This window comes from Pseudogymnoascus destructans (assembly GCF_001641265.1).
Source record: "Pseudogymnoascus destructans isolate 20631-21 unplaced genomic scaffold scaffold_19, whole genome shotgun sequence".
In the NCBI taxonomy this organism is placed as follows: Eukaryota; Fungi; Ascomycota; class Leotiomycetes; order Thelebolales; family Thelebolaceae; genus Pseudogymnoascus; species Pseudogymnoascus destructans.
Window position 1 is genome coordinate 764,360 of NW_020167538.1, and position 14,188 is coordinate 778,547.

At 43.5% G+C, this 14,188-nt stretch overlaps 3 protein-coding genes across 3 annotated transcripts; all 3 read right to left on the reverse strand.

Annotated features, from left to right (window-relative positions):
• Positions 1-390: 390 nt before the first annotated feature.
• On the reverse strand, positions 391-880 carry VC83_06844 (uncharacterized protein; the record flags this gene model as incomplete). Its single annotated transcript, XM_024470432.1, has 2 exons — positions 391-592; positions 642-880. 2 exons carry the CDS (start codon positions 878-880, stop codon positions 391-393), a joined length of 441 nt encoding a protein of 146 aa, XP_024321582.1.
• Positions 881-5,602: 4,722 nt separating this feature from the next.
• On the reverse strand, positions 5,603-6,753 carry VC83_06845 (uncharacterized protein; the record flags this gene model as incomplete). The annotated part of the gene is made up of 4 exons (XM_024470433.1): positions 5,603-5,888; positions 5,943-6,082; positions 6,144-6,465; positions 6,515-6,753. 4 exons carry the CDS (start codon positions 6,751-6,753, stop codon positions 5,603-5,605), a joined length of 987 nt encoding a protein of 328 aa, XP_024321581.1.
• Positions 6,754-10,060: 3,307 nt separating this feature from the next.
• Positions 10,061-12,537, reverse strand: VC83_06846 (uncharacterized protein; the record flags this gene model as incomplete). Its single annotated transcript, XM_024470434.1, has 9 exons — positions 10,061-10,216; positions 10,457-10,675; positions 10,724-10,796; positions 10,849-11,035; positions 11,083-11,905; positions 11,958-12,228; positions 12,282-12,342; positions 12,386-12,466; positions 12,516-12,537. The coding sequence occupies 9 exons, from the start codon at positions 12,535-12,537 to the stop codon at positions 10,061-10,063; spliced, it is 1,893 nt and encodes a 630-aa protein (XP_024321580.1).
• Between the last annotated feature and the right edge of the window lie 1,651 nt (positions 12,538-14,188).

The window sequence follows — 14,188 nt, forward strand, 5'->3', positions numbered from 1 at the left end:
TAACGTTGTGAAAAGTGCTATAATAAACAATTAGTATCTCTAGAAGATTGCTAGAATGATCAGAGACGTACCCTTCTTCTACATCAATCCATGGCATATATTCAAAGAGATGCTCAGGCTTCTTTCTCAGCTTTCCAGCCTTTCTCGTATATGAGCGGATACAGCTATCCCAGAAATGTTGCCACTTGCGGAAATTGGACTCTTCATGGGCCTATCAACCGTTAGTATTACCAGAAGATTACCAGAAGATTACCAGACTATGAGGTACCAACATCAATGCGTGCTTGAGTTAAGAGAGCCTGGATGCAGCGATCTCTTCATCAGAAAGCTCATCTGGTAGAACAGCCTCGTCATTTAAAATATCGTCGCGCCGTAACATAAGCTCCAACTCTAAATCGTCTTCAACCTCAGTATCCTCCCATTCGCTGTTATGATCGTCATCGATTGGATACTGGTGATACCCTCAAATGCAGCAAGCTCAGACAGAAGTTGTGGCGGAGTAGATGGTGGGGCTTGTGGAGAAGAAGAAGGGGCGCTAGTATTCTTGACTTTCTGATTCGCAATGCAAGATGCATGGGTGCCCTTTTCAGTCCTGTTTATAGTTAGATTAAGGCTACCAGAGATTACCAGAAGGAACTTACCGAACACGAATACGCTCAACCTTCAATTCATTCTGTAGACGTGTCTTGTCTTCAGCAGAGGCAGCGATATACTTTGCAGACTTGTATAACTTCTTTAAGTAGTAGCTCAGATCGCCATGGTCAGCCTTGAGTGCTAAATGAACAGCCTTCTCATCTTCAGTAAGGTTGGAGACGCGGTTGCGAGCTTTGATAGTATTCAAATTAGTGGAGAGTTCTTCAGGTGCCTTGCGTTTCGCCATGCTAAACACGTGATTAGCAGAAGATCATCAGAAGTTCTGACTGTAGAATCAAGATAATAAACTTACTTGAGGTCCTAGTGAAGAGGTAAAGCGCAAAAGAGAAGAAGAATGTGTAGATCGGAACGTAACCAAGGAAGGTGGTTGGTTGTAAGGTTGTTGTTTTTTTAAAGTTGCAAACAATTATATTCGTCAAGGAATATTCACCTGCAAATAATTACTGTTCTAAACAACACTACAACGCGTACCTTCAAATAAAACACATACCTTTCAACCTCTACCTCTTTCTTTACTCTTTCTACAACATCCTTGCTACAAACTCACTGTAAGTACATATATCTTTTGATCTACTTCTTTGTCTTGTGTATACTTCACTAACTCATCTTAATGTTAGCAAATGGCTCGTATTAAGCAAACTGCTAGGAGATCAACTGGCGGCACAGCACCAAGGATGCCACTTGGATTACAGGCTGGCTCTAGGCTTGGTGGAAAGGGAAAGGGAAAGGAAAAGGCTGTGCGCACAGCAAGAAAAGCTCCAGTTCGCTCATCTCAAGCTTGCAACAATCATGCTCAGAAGGCCATGCGCCGTGCAAAGTCTGGTAAGAGGATTACCAGAGGATTACCAGAACTCTCTAATAAACATATAGGCACCAAGGCTCTCCGCGATATCAGAAGACAGCAACTTGATACTCGCCTGATTATTCCAAAGCTCTCATTCCAGCGTCTTGTTAGGGAAATCGCACAAGACTTCAAGTCCAATCTTCGCTTCCAGCAATCTGCTATCCTAGCTCTCCAGGAAGCTGCCGAATGCTTCCTCATTCGAGAATTTGAGAGTATGATACTTGAACATAGTGACAGGGACATACTAACAGTTATAGTGACAAATCTCCTTGCTATTCATGCGAAGAGAGTGACAATTCAGGCAAAGGATATGGTATTGGTTCGGCGTTTGCGGGATATGATGTTTAATCATGGAGCTGTAGGCTTAATCGATGGAAATGTCTCTCACCCAGGAATGAAGGTTAGATAAGTTCTGGCAAAGGTTATAGTGTGGAATAGGATATCAACGACATGGGAATGGAGTTATTGAGTTATGGCGTTTTACGATATCGATATCAATGTGAAGTCACGATCACACCCCCTTTTCAATGACTAATCAAACACGTGATATAACTGGGTTGCCAAGACCTATACTAGGTACCCGGCAAGTGAGTAATCCTCATTCAACAATACTCGGGATATGAGTGAGTAACTCAGCTGGGTGAGTAGAAATTCTACTACTCGACTCATGAGTACCCAGTGCGCAGCCTAGTNTAGGCTGCGCACTACTCGCCCAATACTCGGCTCACTCACTCAGTGGGTTACTCAGCTGGGTGAGTAGCTGAACCTTTCACTCGACTCGGTGAGTGAGGCCAATACTCAGTTACTCTGTAAAAACCCAGTGAGTACTCGGCTGTCACGTGTAAGATATATGCATTACGTGAACAGTCCCTCATACGATTAATACTGTTTTATGGTTACAGTTGTAAGTTAACTTAAAGTATTACATTTATCAGCATCACTCTACCATCTCTAATAAGCTGTGAGAACGAATCACGTATATTCCTCTATCTAAGTACCACGATTATCAGAAGATTATCAGAACACTATATTATATATGCTCAAGAACATCTTTCCACCTTGCTTGATGAGGCCGGCCAGACCTACTAATACCTAAAGTATTTATAGGGTCTTGACGAGTAGCTTGAAAGATATCAAGTAGATCTCTTCCAGTCTTCCGAGGGCGTTGGATAGGCGTTGGTGGCGAGGACGGCATATCCTTATCTTCATCGTCATGAATAGTTGGAAGTATAGGCTCCTCATTATTACCATCTTCTCTTATATCTTCATTATCTGGGATATCGTCATCTGGGATGTCGTATAAGGTCTCGTTAAGACGGTCAGCCCTATCTCTTTCTTCACCTTGTTGGTAGCGCATTTGTCGTTCTTCATGTGCAGCTTGTGATAAGTCTTGCTGTTGCTGTGGCCGCTGAGGATTAAACGGAGGATATTGTACCTTTGAATATGTCTCTCGGATATGTGTATTTGATCGTGGTTCTTCTTCATCGCTGATATATTGTAACTCGATAGAATTGCACATCCGTTGTCGTTGTGCCTCATACTCTTCTTCGACTTGCTCCTCAGTCATATCAACGACGTCCATCATATCTGCAAGCTTGTCACGATGACCTTGACGATTCTTGTATTGTCGAGAGTAATATATAAGCATAATACTCTTAATCGTCTCAGGATTAAGTTGACCACGTCGGTGGCCACATACGTCCCTTGCGGCACTAAAGACTCGCTCAACTCCAGACTCAGCAGCAGGAATACAAAGTATATCACGAGCCATTGCTGATAGACCAGGAAATTGCTCTTCCTTTTGTTGCCAAAATAGCAATATCTTTGTGTAGATATGTGCTATACAAGTTAGAATAAGATTATCAGAAGATTACCAGAAACTTACGAGCATCAAGATAGAGATCAGCCTCATTCACATATTCCTCTCGCTGGCCCCGAGTCCCATTTAATGTCTGACTTTGCTGCAATACTAAGGCTAATGGATCCATATCTGCATCTCGTAATCCTGATTGACTCGCAACTCGCACTGTAGAGTACTGCTCTTTATAAAGAGTCCTAAACTGTTGTTCAAACTCTGTCTCCCAATTTCGTATTGAAAAGTCAAGCTTGCAAACCTTTTTGTTAAAGTGTGAGAGCTTCACACTAGGATTTAAGATACTAGCAAATGCGAAGATAGATCCAGTATTTGTGTATAGCTTGTTATAATACTTCCTAATCTTCTTCTCTGCAGCATCGATTGCTAAAGTCATCTTTGCTGCCCATGGATATGTCTTATGCCGTAGCCGGTGCCGAGTTCCTTCAAGCGTTGATAAGAGTTTTTGATATACTCCAAGTGTATAGCAGACAGTAGGTCCGGCTGACGATCCAATGTTTGTTGTAAAGAAGTTGAATGGCCTTGTAAGATCAATGATGTATTCGATGTGCTTCCATTCTAGCTCGCTAAGTCTGAACATGTGAGCACCATGATCGCCTCGAGTATATTGATTGATTGTTGACTTGAGTTGTGTGCTCGCAGAAGCATATGGCATGTCGAATCCCATCGAGTTGATACATCTTGAATAAGTCGAAGAAGCCTCTGAGATGATTGACCCCGGTTCATGTTTGCCTTTTGCAAAGTCATAAACCTGTTCCTTCGAGTTTGACTTGAATTAACAAAGATAGTGAGCTTCCGGAGCTATGAGATATTAGAAAAGACTACCAGAAGTTTACCAGAACTAACAAGAGAATATATACCTTTCCAAGTGTAAATCCAATACCCTTGTCCTTCTGCAACTTTGCAAGGCCCTCCATCTGATTCTCTTCTTCCCAGTTCATTAAGATCTCTTGATTTGTTGGCGTAATCCGGATTCGACCAAAGAGAGCACTAAGGGCAAGTTGAATAACGTGAGCTAGGCAGGGTATGTGTTGTACTTTTCCTCCAATGAAATGCTCGTTGTCTGCAATACTATCAAGCATTATTTCCACATCTCTCATCATTGAAGTGTTGTTTGACGCATTATCAGTCGTAATGGATATAATTCGTCCTTCTAAATGCTGCCTTGTGATAACTTTTTCAAGTATTCCACATAACTCAGCACCAGTATGCTCTGTATATATAGGTTCAAACCCAATCAAGACCTCTTGCATTTTCCAATGACGGTCGATAAATGATGCAATAACACCCATAAATGAAAGTCGAGTAACACTTGACCAACAGTCGAGCGATAATGCAATCTTTGAACCAGGAACAACATCTTGTAGCATCTCTTCTTCGATTTGTGTGAGCTTTGTTGTTAAGAGGTTTCGAATAGTTGTTGCTGAGGGTAGTGGATAGTGAGGATTCTGTAAGATAGCAAGCCTTTTCCATTCAGGATCCTCGACTGAGCGGAACGAGCTATGAGTTGAGATAACTGTGTATAGAACTTGTTCGTAAAATGCCTCTTGTGTGAGAATATGATCCTATTATAGATATTAGCCTATATAATTCTGGTAATAATCTGGTAATCCTTACCTGTTGAGGTCGCATCTGATTGATTCGCATTTGATAGAGACTATCCTTACCCATCCGTGACTTCTTTTTGCAAATGTCTGATGCAAGATGTGTTGCCATAGACTTTGGGCCAGCAGACTTGATTGCAGGATGCGTAAGGGCCTTCGAACAATAGGTACAAATGACACATGGTTCTCCAGAAAGCCGGTCTGCTCCTTGGTGATAAATTCTCCAGTATTGAGAACTCCGGTTGGTTGAATCCCATGCAATCTTCGTAAGAAATTTTCTAGTATGATCTGAGTGTTGTTCATACCATCGTGATAGCTTCCACCACTCAATGAATACATCGTGTGTATCCTTAGTCCATTTGATGAATTGGTTTAATTTGCCAGTATATTCGAGGCCCGCAGGGATTTGATTTAATGAAGGTAGTCGTTGAGAAGAGGGAAGAGAGTCTGAGAATATATTAGAAATAGGATTGTCAGAGTCAAACAACTCTGAATATTGCGATGACATTTGGCAAGTAGCAAATTGTTTGATTATCAGAAGATTACCAGAAGTCTGGCTACGATGAAATACTTAAATCTCTATAGCCCCTATTCGCGTCGGAAAATCAAATACTCCATTTCTCTCCTCTACTCTAACTCCAGAAACAACATATCCTGTGCAGCTGATACCTTAGCCCACTTTTCCTTATCAAATTTCTTAGAGTAGACAAGTAAGAACGCCTCTTTGAAGCTAGAACTATGAGTGGAGACTTGTAACCATCCGTTGTCGACAAGATTGTAAGACTTTGGGTACCACTGCGCAGGTCCTGGTAATTGGGCCCACTTTCCAAACTTCCAAGCTGTAAAGTTTGTCCAAACTGCCTGCTCGTACAAACAGAAATATTTATGTGGTGGGATAACGTTGTGAAAAGTGCTATAATAAACAATTAGTATCTCTAGAAGATTGCTAGAATGATCAGAGACGTACCCTTCTTCTACATCAATCCATGGCATATATTCAAAGAGATGCTCAGGCTTCTTTCTCAGCTTTCCAGCCTTTCTCGTATATGAGCGGATACAGCTATCCCAGAAATGTTGCCACTTGCGGAAATTGGACTCTTCATGGGCCTATCAACCGTTAGTATTACCAGAAGATTACCAGAAGATTACCAGACTATGAGGTACCAACATCAATGCGTGCTTGAGTTAAGAGAGCCTGGATGCTAGCGATCTCTTCATCAGAAAGCTCATCTGGTAGAACAGCCTCGTCATTTAAAATATCGTCGCGCCGTAACATAAGCTCCAACTCTAAATCGTCTTCAACCTCAGTATCCTCCCATTCGCTGTTATGATCGTCATCGATTGGGATACTGGTGATACCCTCAAATGCAGCAAGCTCAGACAGAAGTTGTGGCGGAGTAGATGGTGGGGCTTGTGGAGAAGAAGAAGGGGCGCTAGTATTCTTGACTTTCTGATTCGCAATGCAAGATGCATGGGTGCCCTTTTCAGTCCTGTTTATAGTTAGATTAAGGCTACCAGAGATTACCAGAAGGAACTTACCGAACACGAATACGCTCAACCTTCAATTCATTCTGTAGACGTGTCTTGTCTTCAGCAGAGGCAGCGATATACTTTGCAGACTTGTATAACTTCTTTAAGTAGTAGCTCAGATCGCCATGGTCAGCCTTGAGTGCTAAATGAACAGCCTTCTCATCTTCAGTAAGGTTGGAGACGCGGTTGCGAGCTTTGATAGTATTCAAATTAGTGGAGAGTTCTTCAGGTGCCTTGCGTTTCGCCATGCTAAACACGTGATTAGCAGAAGATCATCAGAAGTTCTGACTGTAGAATCAAGATAATAAACTTACTTGAGGTCCTAGTGAAGAGGTAAAGCGCAAAAGAGAAGAAGAATGTGTAGATCGGAACGTAACCAAGGAAGGTGGTTGGTTGTAAGGTTGTTGTTTTTTTAAAGTTGCAAACAATTATATTCGTCAAGGAATATTCACCTGCAAATAATTACTGTTCTAAACAACACTACAACGCGTACCTTCAAATAAAACACATACCTTTCAACCTCTACCTCTTTCTTTACTCTTTCTACAACATCCTTGCTACAAACTCACTGTAAGTACATATATCTTTTGATCTACTTCTTTGTCTTGTGTATACTTCACTAACTCATCTTAATGTTAGCAAATGGCTCGTATTAAGCAAACTGCTAGGAGATCAACTGGCGGCACAGCACCAAGGATGCCACTTGGATTACAGGCTGGCTCTAGGCTTGGTGGAAAGGGAAAGGGAAAGGAAAAGGCTGTGCGCACAGCAAGAAAAGCTCCAGTTCGCTCATCTCAAGCTTGCAACAATCATGCTCAGAAGGCCATGCGCCGTGCAAAGTCTGGTAAGAGGATTACCAGAGGATTACCAGAACTCTCTAATAAACATATAGGCACCAAGGCTCTCCGCGATATCAGAAGACAGCAACTTGATACTCGCCTGATTATTCCAAAGCTCTCATTCCAGCGTCTTGTTAGGGAAATCGCACAAGACTTCAAGTCCAATCTTCGCTTCCAGCAATCTGCTATCCTAGCTCTCCAGGAAGCTGCCGAATGCTTCCTCATTCGAGAATTTGAGAGTATGATACTTGAACATAGTGACAGGGACATACTAACAGTTATAGTGACAAATCTCCTTGCTATTCATGCGAAGAGAGTGACAATTCAGGCAAAGGATATGGTATTGGTTCGGCGTTTGCGGGATATGATGTTTAATCATGGAGCTGTAGGCTTAATCGATGGAAATGTCTCTCACCCAGGAATGAAGGTTAGATAAGTTCTGGCAAAGGTTATAGTGTGGAATAGGATATCAACGACATGGGAATGGAGTTATTGAGTTATGGCGTTTTACGATATCGATATCAATGTGAAGTCACGATCACACCCCCTTTTCAATGACTAATCAAACACGTGATATAACTGGGTTGCCAAGACCTATACTAGGTACCCGGCAAGTGAGTAATCCTCATTCAACAATACTCGGGATATGAGTGAGTAACTCAGCTGGGTGAGTAGAAATTCTACTACTCGACTCATGAGTACCCAGTGCGCAGCCTAGTCATTACAGTATTTGTATTACTAAGATGAAGTACCGTACCCCATTGTCTTACCCTTTGCCACAGATAACTCGCATTCTCAACGTGAGCCGAGGTGCAGGTCGAGACATGGCTGCTATATTTGGCTAATCAAGAGCCTGATCGCTTATTTCGTTAGCAGGTCCCATCAAGTTACACATTTAAAGATTCACATGGGAACAGCACAGAAAAAATAGCGACAGCATTACGGTTTTGCGGATCTATATTAGAGCAGCTAGAGAAATAGACCTAGAGTGACATTAAGTATAAAAGGTAGTGGAACAATATGACTCACACTGCAACTTACCCTGAGTTCTCACTTTGGGACCTTTCTGCTTGAAGGGGTTGCGAAAGCCCCGACTTACCCTAGTTTAATTCTCAGGGCCGAATTCACAGCTTCAGGGTGACGTAGACAGTACGTACCAGTACGTACTCTCCAGAGTGCCATCAGAACTATCTACGGTGGATCAAGGTGGTCCCGCTCGATCGACAGGGGTTAACTAACACCTCTATTCTGTCCTCGTCACTCACTCGTCCTGTTCCTATTGAACCTCCACCCAATAATCTTCCACCCATTTATCCTCCATCGAATAATCTTCCACCCATTGAACCTCCACCCCATCGGTTACGATTTTTGGCCATTAGCCACCACGAACATCTCATTCGGTCGTTGGCAGTCTCTTCACATTTGAACAGCCAGGTTTCAACAAATGCAAGAGATAGCAGATATAAGCTTAATGAAATGACCTGTCCTGATTCAGGCGAGGATTCAGAGCCTGACTTTTGAACGACGGAATTCAAGTCGCTTATACATCCTCTGCACTATCTAGAGACAACCATAGCAACATATTTGATTTACGTGCATGAACCTGCAATGTTGGCCCAGTGAGTTCATCGGACCACTTGATGGGAAGAGGTTGTCGATGCCATCGGTCATTGGTTAGGGCCTCATCCCGCTACTTGACGCCGTGGCAATATTCGTATCTGCGCACCACTGCTCTCTACTCCCCACTTGCCCTGGATCTTCTGGAATGCGTTTCCGTTGATATGTCGCGTCAGCACCATGCGGCACCATATTTATAAGGATTGGAAACGAATTCATCTTAACACTACTCAGTAAGATTCCATTGAAATCATGCGTAAACCTACAATTTCTTTCTTGGATGGTGGGAAACATGAGTTTCCAGGAGATACATAAGTGTAATAACGCCCCTTCTGATAGATGATCAAAGCAACATCCGCACCGTATAATTCGCCATACTCATATACCTTGTTGGTTAAAGTGCTCCTCCTTCTTGATGCATTCTGACTTTGGCGTTTCCGTGCGTTGCACATGTTGGGATAAAGTATATGATGTTTCTTGTAATTCGAATGGTTGTGGTTAGATCAAGATAGTTGTAGGGTTGTTGCTGGCATTTTATAGTTCGCCTAGAAAACGGTAATTCTGATGTCCCAAGCTTGCGTCATCGCTGGTGGAGTGTGCGCATCCTTGATCCGCCCAATACAGTATAGTGCCACGTGCACTTTATCTGATGGTAAACCACCCGATGGTCCTTTACCTGATGGTATCTACACCACCCGATGAGCTTGTCTTGCAGCACTGCAAAGACGTACTGCACTCTGCAGTCCTGAAGCCTGTATTCTGTTTCTTGTATTGCAGCACTGCAAAGACAGTACTGCACTCTGCGGTCTTGAACCCTGTATCCTGTGTTGTTTTGCAGTACTTCAATCACAGTGTCCACTCTTTAGTGGCGGGCTTGTCCTGCCATATTCTGTCCGAGTCTTCTGAATTCACATGCCGTGTCCTGAATATTTTGATTTGTTGCAGCCGTACGCATTCATATCATTATCGAGGCATTCGCACGTGGACAGAGGGGTCTTTCAGCTGTTTTATGCAATACTAATGACTTCAATCAAACAATACAGTCCATACTCGATTCAACTAAGATAAACTACGCAGCCTCGATCGATCAATTGACAGATCAGGCGTAGGAGAGCATGTTTGCCATCTCTCCTGAACCTCTGAAATCATTCTCAAACTCCTTGCCAACCTCGAGGACGGTCTCTAAGTGAGAATAGCATAGGTGTGTTCCATCGCTGCTTGCTATGGCATGTGCTGAACGCACTGCGTTCTTAATCTATGCGACAGTGTTAGCAAAGGAACCCCATTCGACGGTACTAGGGACACTTGCCTGTCTACCGTTGAGGCTGTGCTTGGCCAGGACGTTCAACTGCTTGTCACTGTACACTGCATCCCCCGTCTCTGTTTTTGTTTCGAGAAAGCTCCTCCAGATCGCTTTTCTCGTATCAACGCCTAAGAAACTGTACTTAATACCAACGTGTATTCTGCTCTGTACTGCTTCATCAAAGTCTCTGACCCGGTTCGTGGTAAGTAACATGATACCCTTATAATACTCAAGCTTCCGTAAAAAGACCGAGACAAGAGAGTTGTGATTAGAGTCGTGTGAGCGCTTGCACAGAAAGTCATCAGCTTCATCGAGGAGAAGTAAAGCCTTCCACTTTTCGGCAACTTCAAACATCTCACACAATTGCGCCTCGAGAAGTTTCGCATCCTTGCTTAAGTTTCCCGCAGAGACCTCCTAGTTAGCACAAATGGGCGCCAGGTTGAACATGGAGGTTCTTACTGTGTACAGAGGCCTTTCGAGGTGTTCCGACAGTCCTTCTGCAGTCATTGTCTTTCCAACACCTGGCGGTCCACTATCGAGCGTGTCAGCCTTGGATATATCGATCGTCATTTCCGTGGACATACTAGAGAAGCATAATCAAGCCACGGCCTTTTCCCTCCACAAAATCATCAAACGTATATTTAGTTTTTCCACTGGACTGGGACGTGGTTAGAGCTTCGATAAGCTTCTTTGACTTGTATGGTATAGCCAGTTGGTTGAAGAGCGACTCGTTCCACGAAATTCCCGAAATATCTGCCACCGCAAATTCCACTAGTACATGATCAGCAATGTTGCCACAGCAGGTGCGCAAGTCTTACACCATAATTTGTCGTTCAAACTGAAGCCCAGCACAGTCGGGCTACAAATTAGAAGATCTTCATCCGTCAGTGCATCAAGGTTTACACTGCTCTCCATAGCCGATTCATCTAGCTTGTTACTAGAAGTTGTATCTCCAAACAGCCACAAATCGATACTGTTAGTGCTCTTGAAGATGCTTGGCCTGGTGTAATTGGGATTGAGCTCCTGAAACATTGCGGCATCAACCATAATCCTGCTGTTAATAAATATCTCAATGGGTTTGTTTTTCTTCATTTGAAAGGCCTTGCCTCTATAATGTCGATGTTGCGTGCCGATTAGGGAGAAACAAAACTTGCGACCGCATTTCACAAGCGTTTCTCTCATGCTCTCCTCTGCTTCGTGGTATTGGAGAGGGAATGCCTCGAGAGAGTTGATAGTTCTCGATCCGCAGAACCCAAGAATGGCAGTCTCGATTGGAGCTTTCCCAAGCACCTTCCCGTCAAATTCCAAGTATTTTCCTTTGATGTGGAAATAGTCAACTCCAGTTGTGCTTGTTTTCGCTTCGCCAGACTCGAATCTGATGCATCTTGGTTTCTTGGTCCCGCGACAAGTGGTATACACCAATCCGTTTGGTTTGAAAAGAAACGGGAGTAAATCGTAAGTTATCTCTCCCGTTTTCAGCAATGAGGCAAGCCGTACTTCCGTCTCCTTGTAGGATAAATGAATATGATTGATAAGTAGGGCAATGTGCTCCGGGATGATGCTGTCCTGGGGATCAACGTGATTCCATTTACGGGACGCCTCGAGATCTGGGAGATAATGGAAGAGGAAATTTCGCTCGACCTTTTGAAAAAGTGAGAAAGTCGATTGTGATAGTTGGATGGGGCATGCTTACGGAGAGGCTTTCCTCGTTGAGACTAATCTCAGGAGCTTGTGCAAGTATAACTCTCAAGGTATCTCGGAGCAATTTCGACTTGATGTCAATATAGATCACTGGCACTTCGGTTTTCTTGACTGGAAACTTCCGTTGGCAGGTACTATTTGTGGGGAGGAGATACCAACTAATACGCCTGCGCTCTATGAAAACGTATTGATCCAGTCCATCAACTTTTTCTTCCGGTTGGTGTTGTTCCTCGATGACATACTTGCACGCCTTTTCATCCCAACTGCACCAGTATCTTGTGAGCCAAGGGAAGGCCTCAGCGGCAGGAAGACTTACACCTCATTGACTGTCTTGTACGTCTGAAACCTTTCTAGAGGGTCTTCGGCTTTAACTTCGTCTGCAGCAGTGAATCATCTCTGTTGGAGCCATGATCAACGTACAGTGTTGGCAGGTGGCTTGATATGCGTGATGGGAGATATAGACAAAAGTAAGAAGCTTGAAGATGAGTGATGATTTGAAGACTGCAGAGGTTGTGATTGAACTTCTGGGGAATCGCACGCCCTTATATACCCCTCAATTCTTCTGCCATCATGCTAACGCAAGACCAATCCCCCTGCAAACCAACAACGGCTGGGGGATGAGGGAAGCTGATCCTTCTTCGTTCAGGATCACCAGCAGCCCACGGTTGCAGCATCATGCATTGGCCGATTCAAAAACCAAAAAGGTCCAAGGGTGCATGCAAACAACGCGGGGAGAAGCACATATCTGCAAGACAGTGTTGGGGGGAATGCTGGCGAGATCGATTCACCATGCAGCAGTGTGGAGGAAGCAGCTCATTGAAAATAGAATGTCTCATCCCTGAAGCAATCGACGCACGGCGCACTGGCCCCTAAACCGACAAGAAGGCTTCATCGGTTCATCACGGAGACAACGTGTTAAGGGCGCGTTGAAATAAAAGTCATCTGCGCTCTAGAGGAGTCTTCAGTATTAATAGCATATTAAATACACCCCTTGGATGGACCGGTTGCGCACAATACATGAAGACAACGTCGTAAATCGACACTTCAAAGCAAGTATTAACTGGTATTAACACTGGAAAATCTCATACCATTATGCGAGTGAAGGCCGACCCAGCCTCAACAGCTTGTCCAGTTGTGGTTTCTTAGTTGGGCTACAATTTTTTAAGGCATGCCTGCCACTTTCCCATGCGTGCCCCGTTCCCATGCTTCCACTTTTCCATGGTCGCATAGTTCCCTACCTAGCATAATTACCGCTAGGCTGCGCACTACTCGCTCAATACTCGGCTCACTCGCTCAGTGGGTTACTCAGCTGGGTGAGTAGCTGAACCTTTTACTCGACTCGGTGAGTGAGGTCAATACTCAGTTACTCTGTAAAAACCCGGTGAGTACTCGGCTATCACGTGTAAGATTTATGCATCATGTGAACAGTCCCTCATACGATTAATACTGTTTTATGGTTAAGTTAAAGTATTACATCTATTAGCATCACTCTCGCCATCTCTAGTAAGCTGTGAGAACGAATCATGTATATTCCTCTATCTAAGTACCATGATTATCAGAAGATTATTAGAACGCTATTATCTATTATATATGCTTAAGAACATCCCTCCACCTTGCTTGATGAGGCCGGCCAGACCTACTAATACCTAAAGTATTTATAGGGTCTTGATGAGGATCCTCGACTGAGCGGAACGAGCTATGAGTCAAGATAACTGTGTATAGAACTTGTTCATAAAATGTCTCTTGTGTGAGAATATGATCTTATTATAGGTATTAACCTACATAATTCTGGTAATAATCTGGTAATCCTTACTTGTTGAGGTTGCATTTGATTGATTCGCATTTGATAGAGACTATCCTTCCCATCTGTGACTTCTTTTTGCAAATGTCTGATGCAAGATGTGTTGCCATAGACTTTGGGCCAGCAGACTTGATTGCAGGATGCGTAAGGGCCTTCGAACAATAAGTACAAATAACACATGGTTCTCCAGAAAGCCAGTCTGCTCCTTGGTGATAACTTCTCCAGTATTGAGAACTCCAGTTGGTTGAATCCCATGCAATCTTCATAAGGAGTTTTGTAGTATGATCTGAGTGTTGTTCATACCATCGTGATAGCTTCCACCACTCAATGAATATATCGTGTGTATCCTTAGTCCATTTGACGAATTGGTTTAACTTGCCAATATATTCAAGGCCTGCAGGGACTTTGTAAGGATGCCTGTC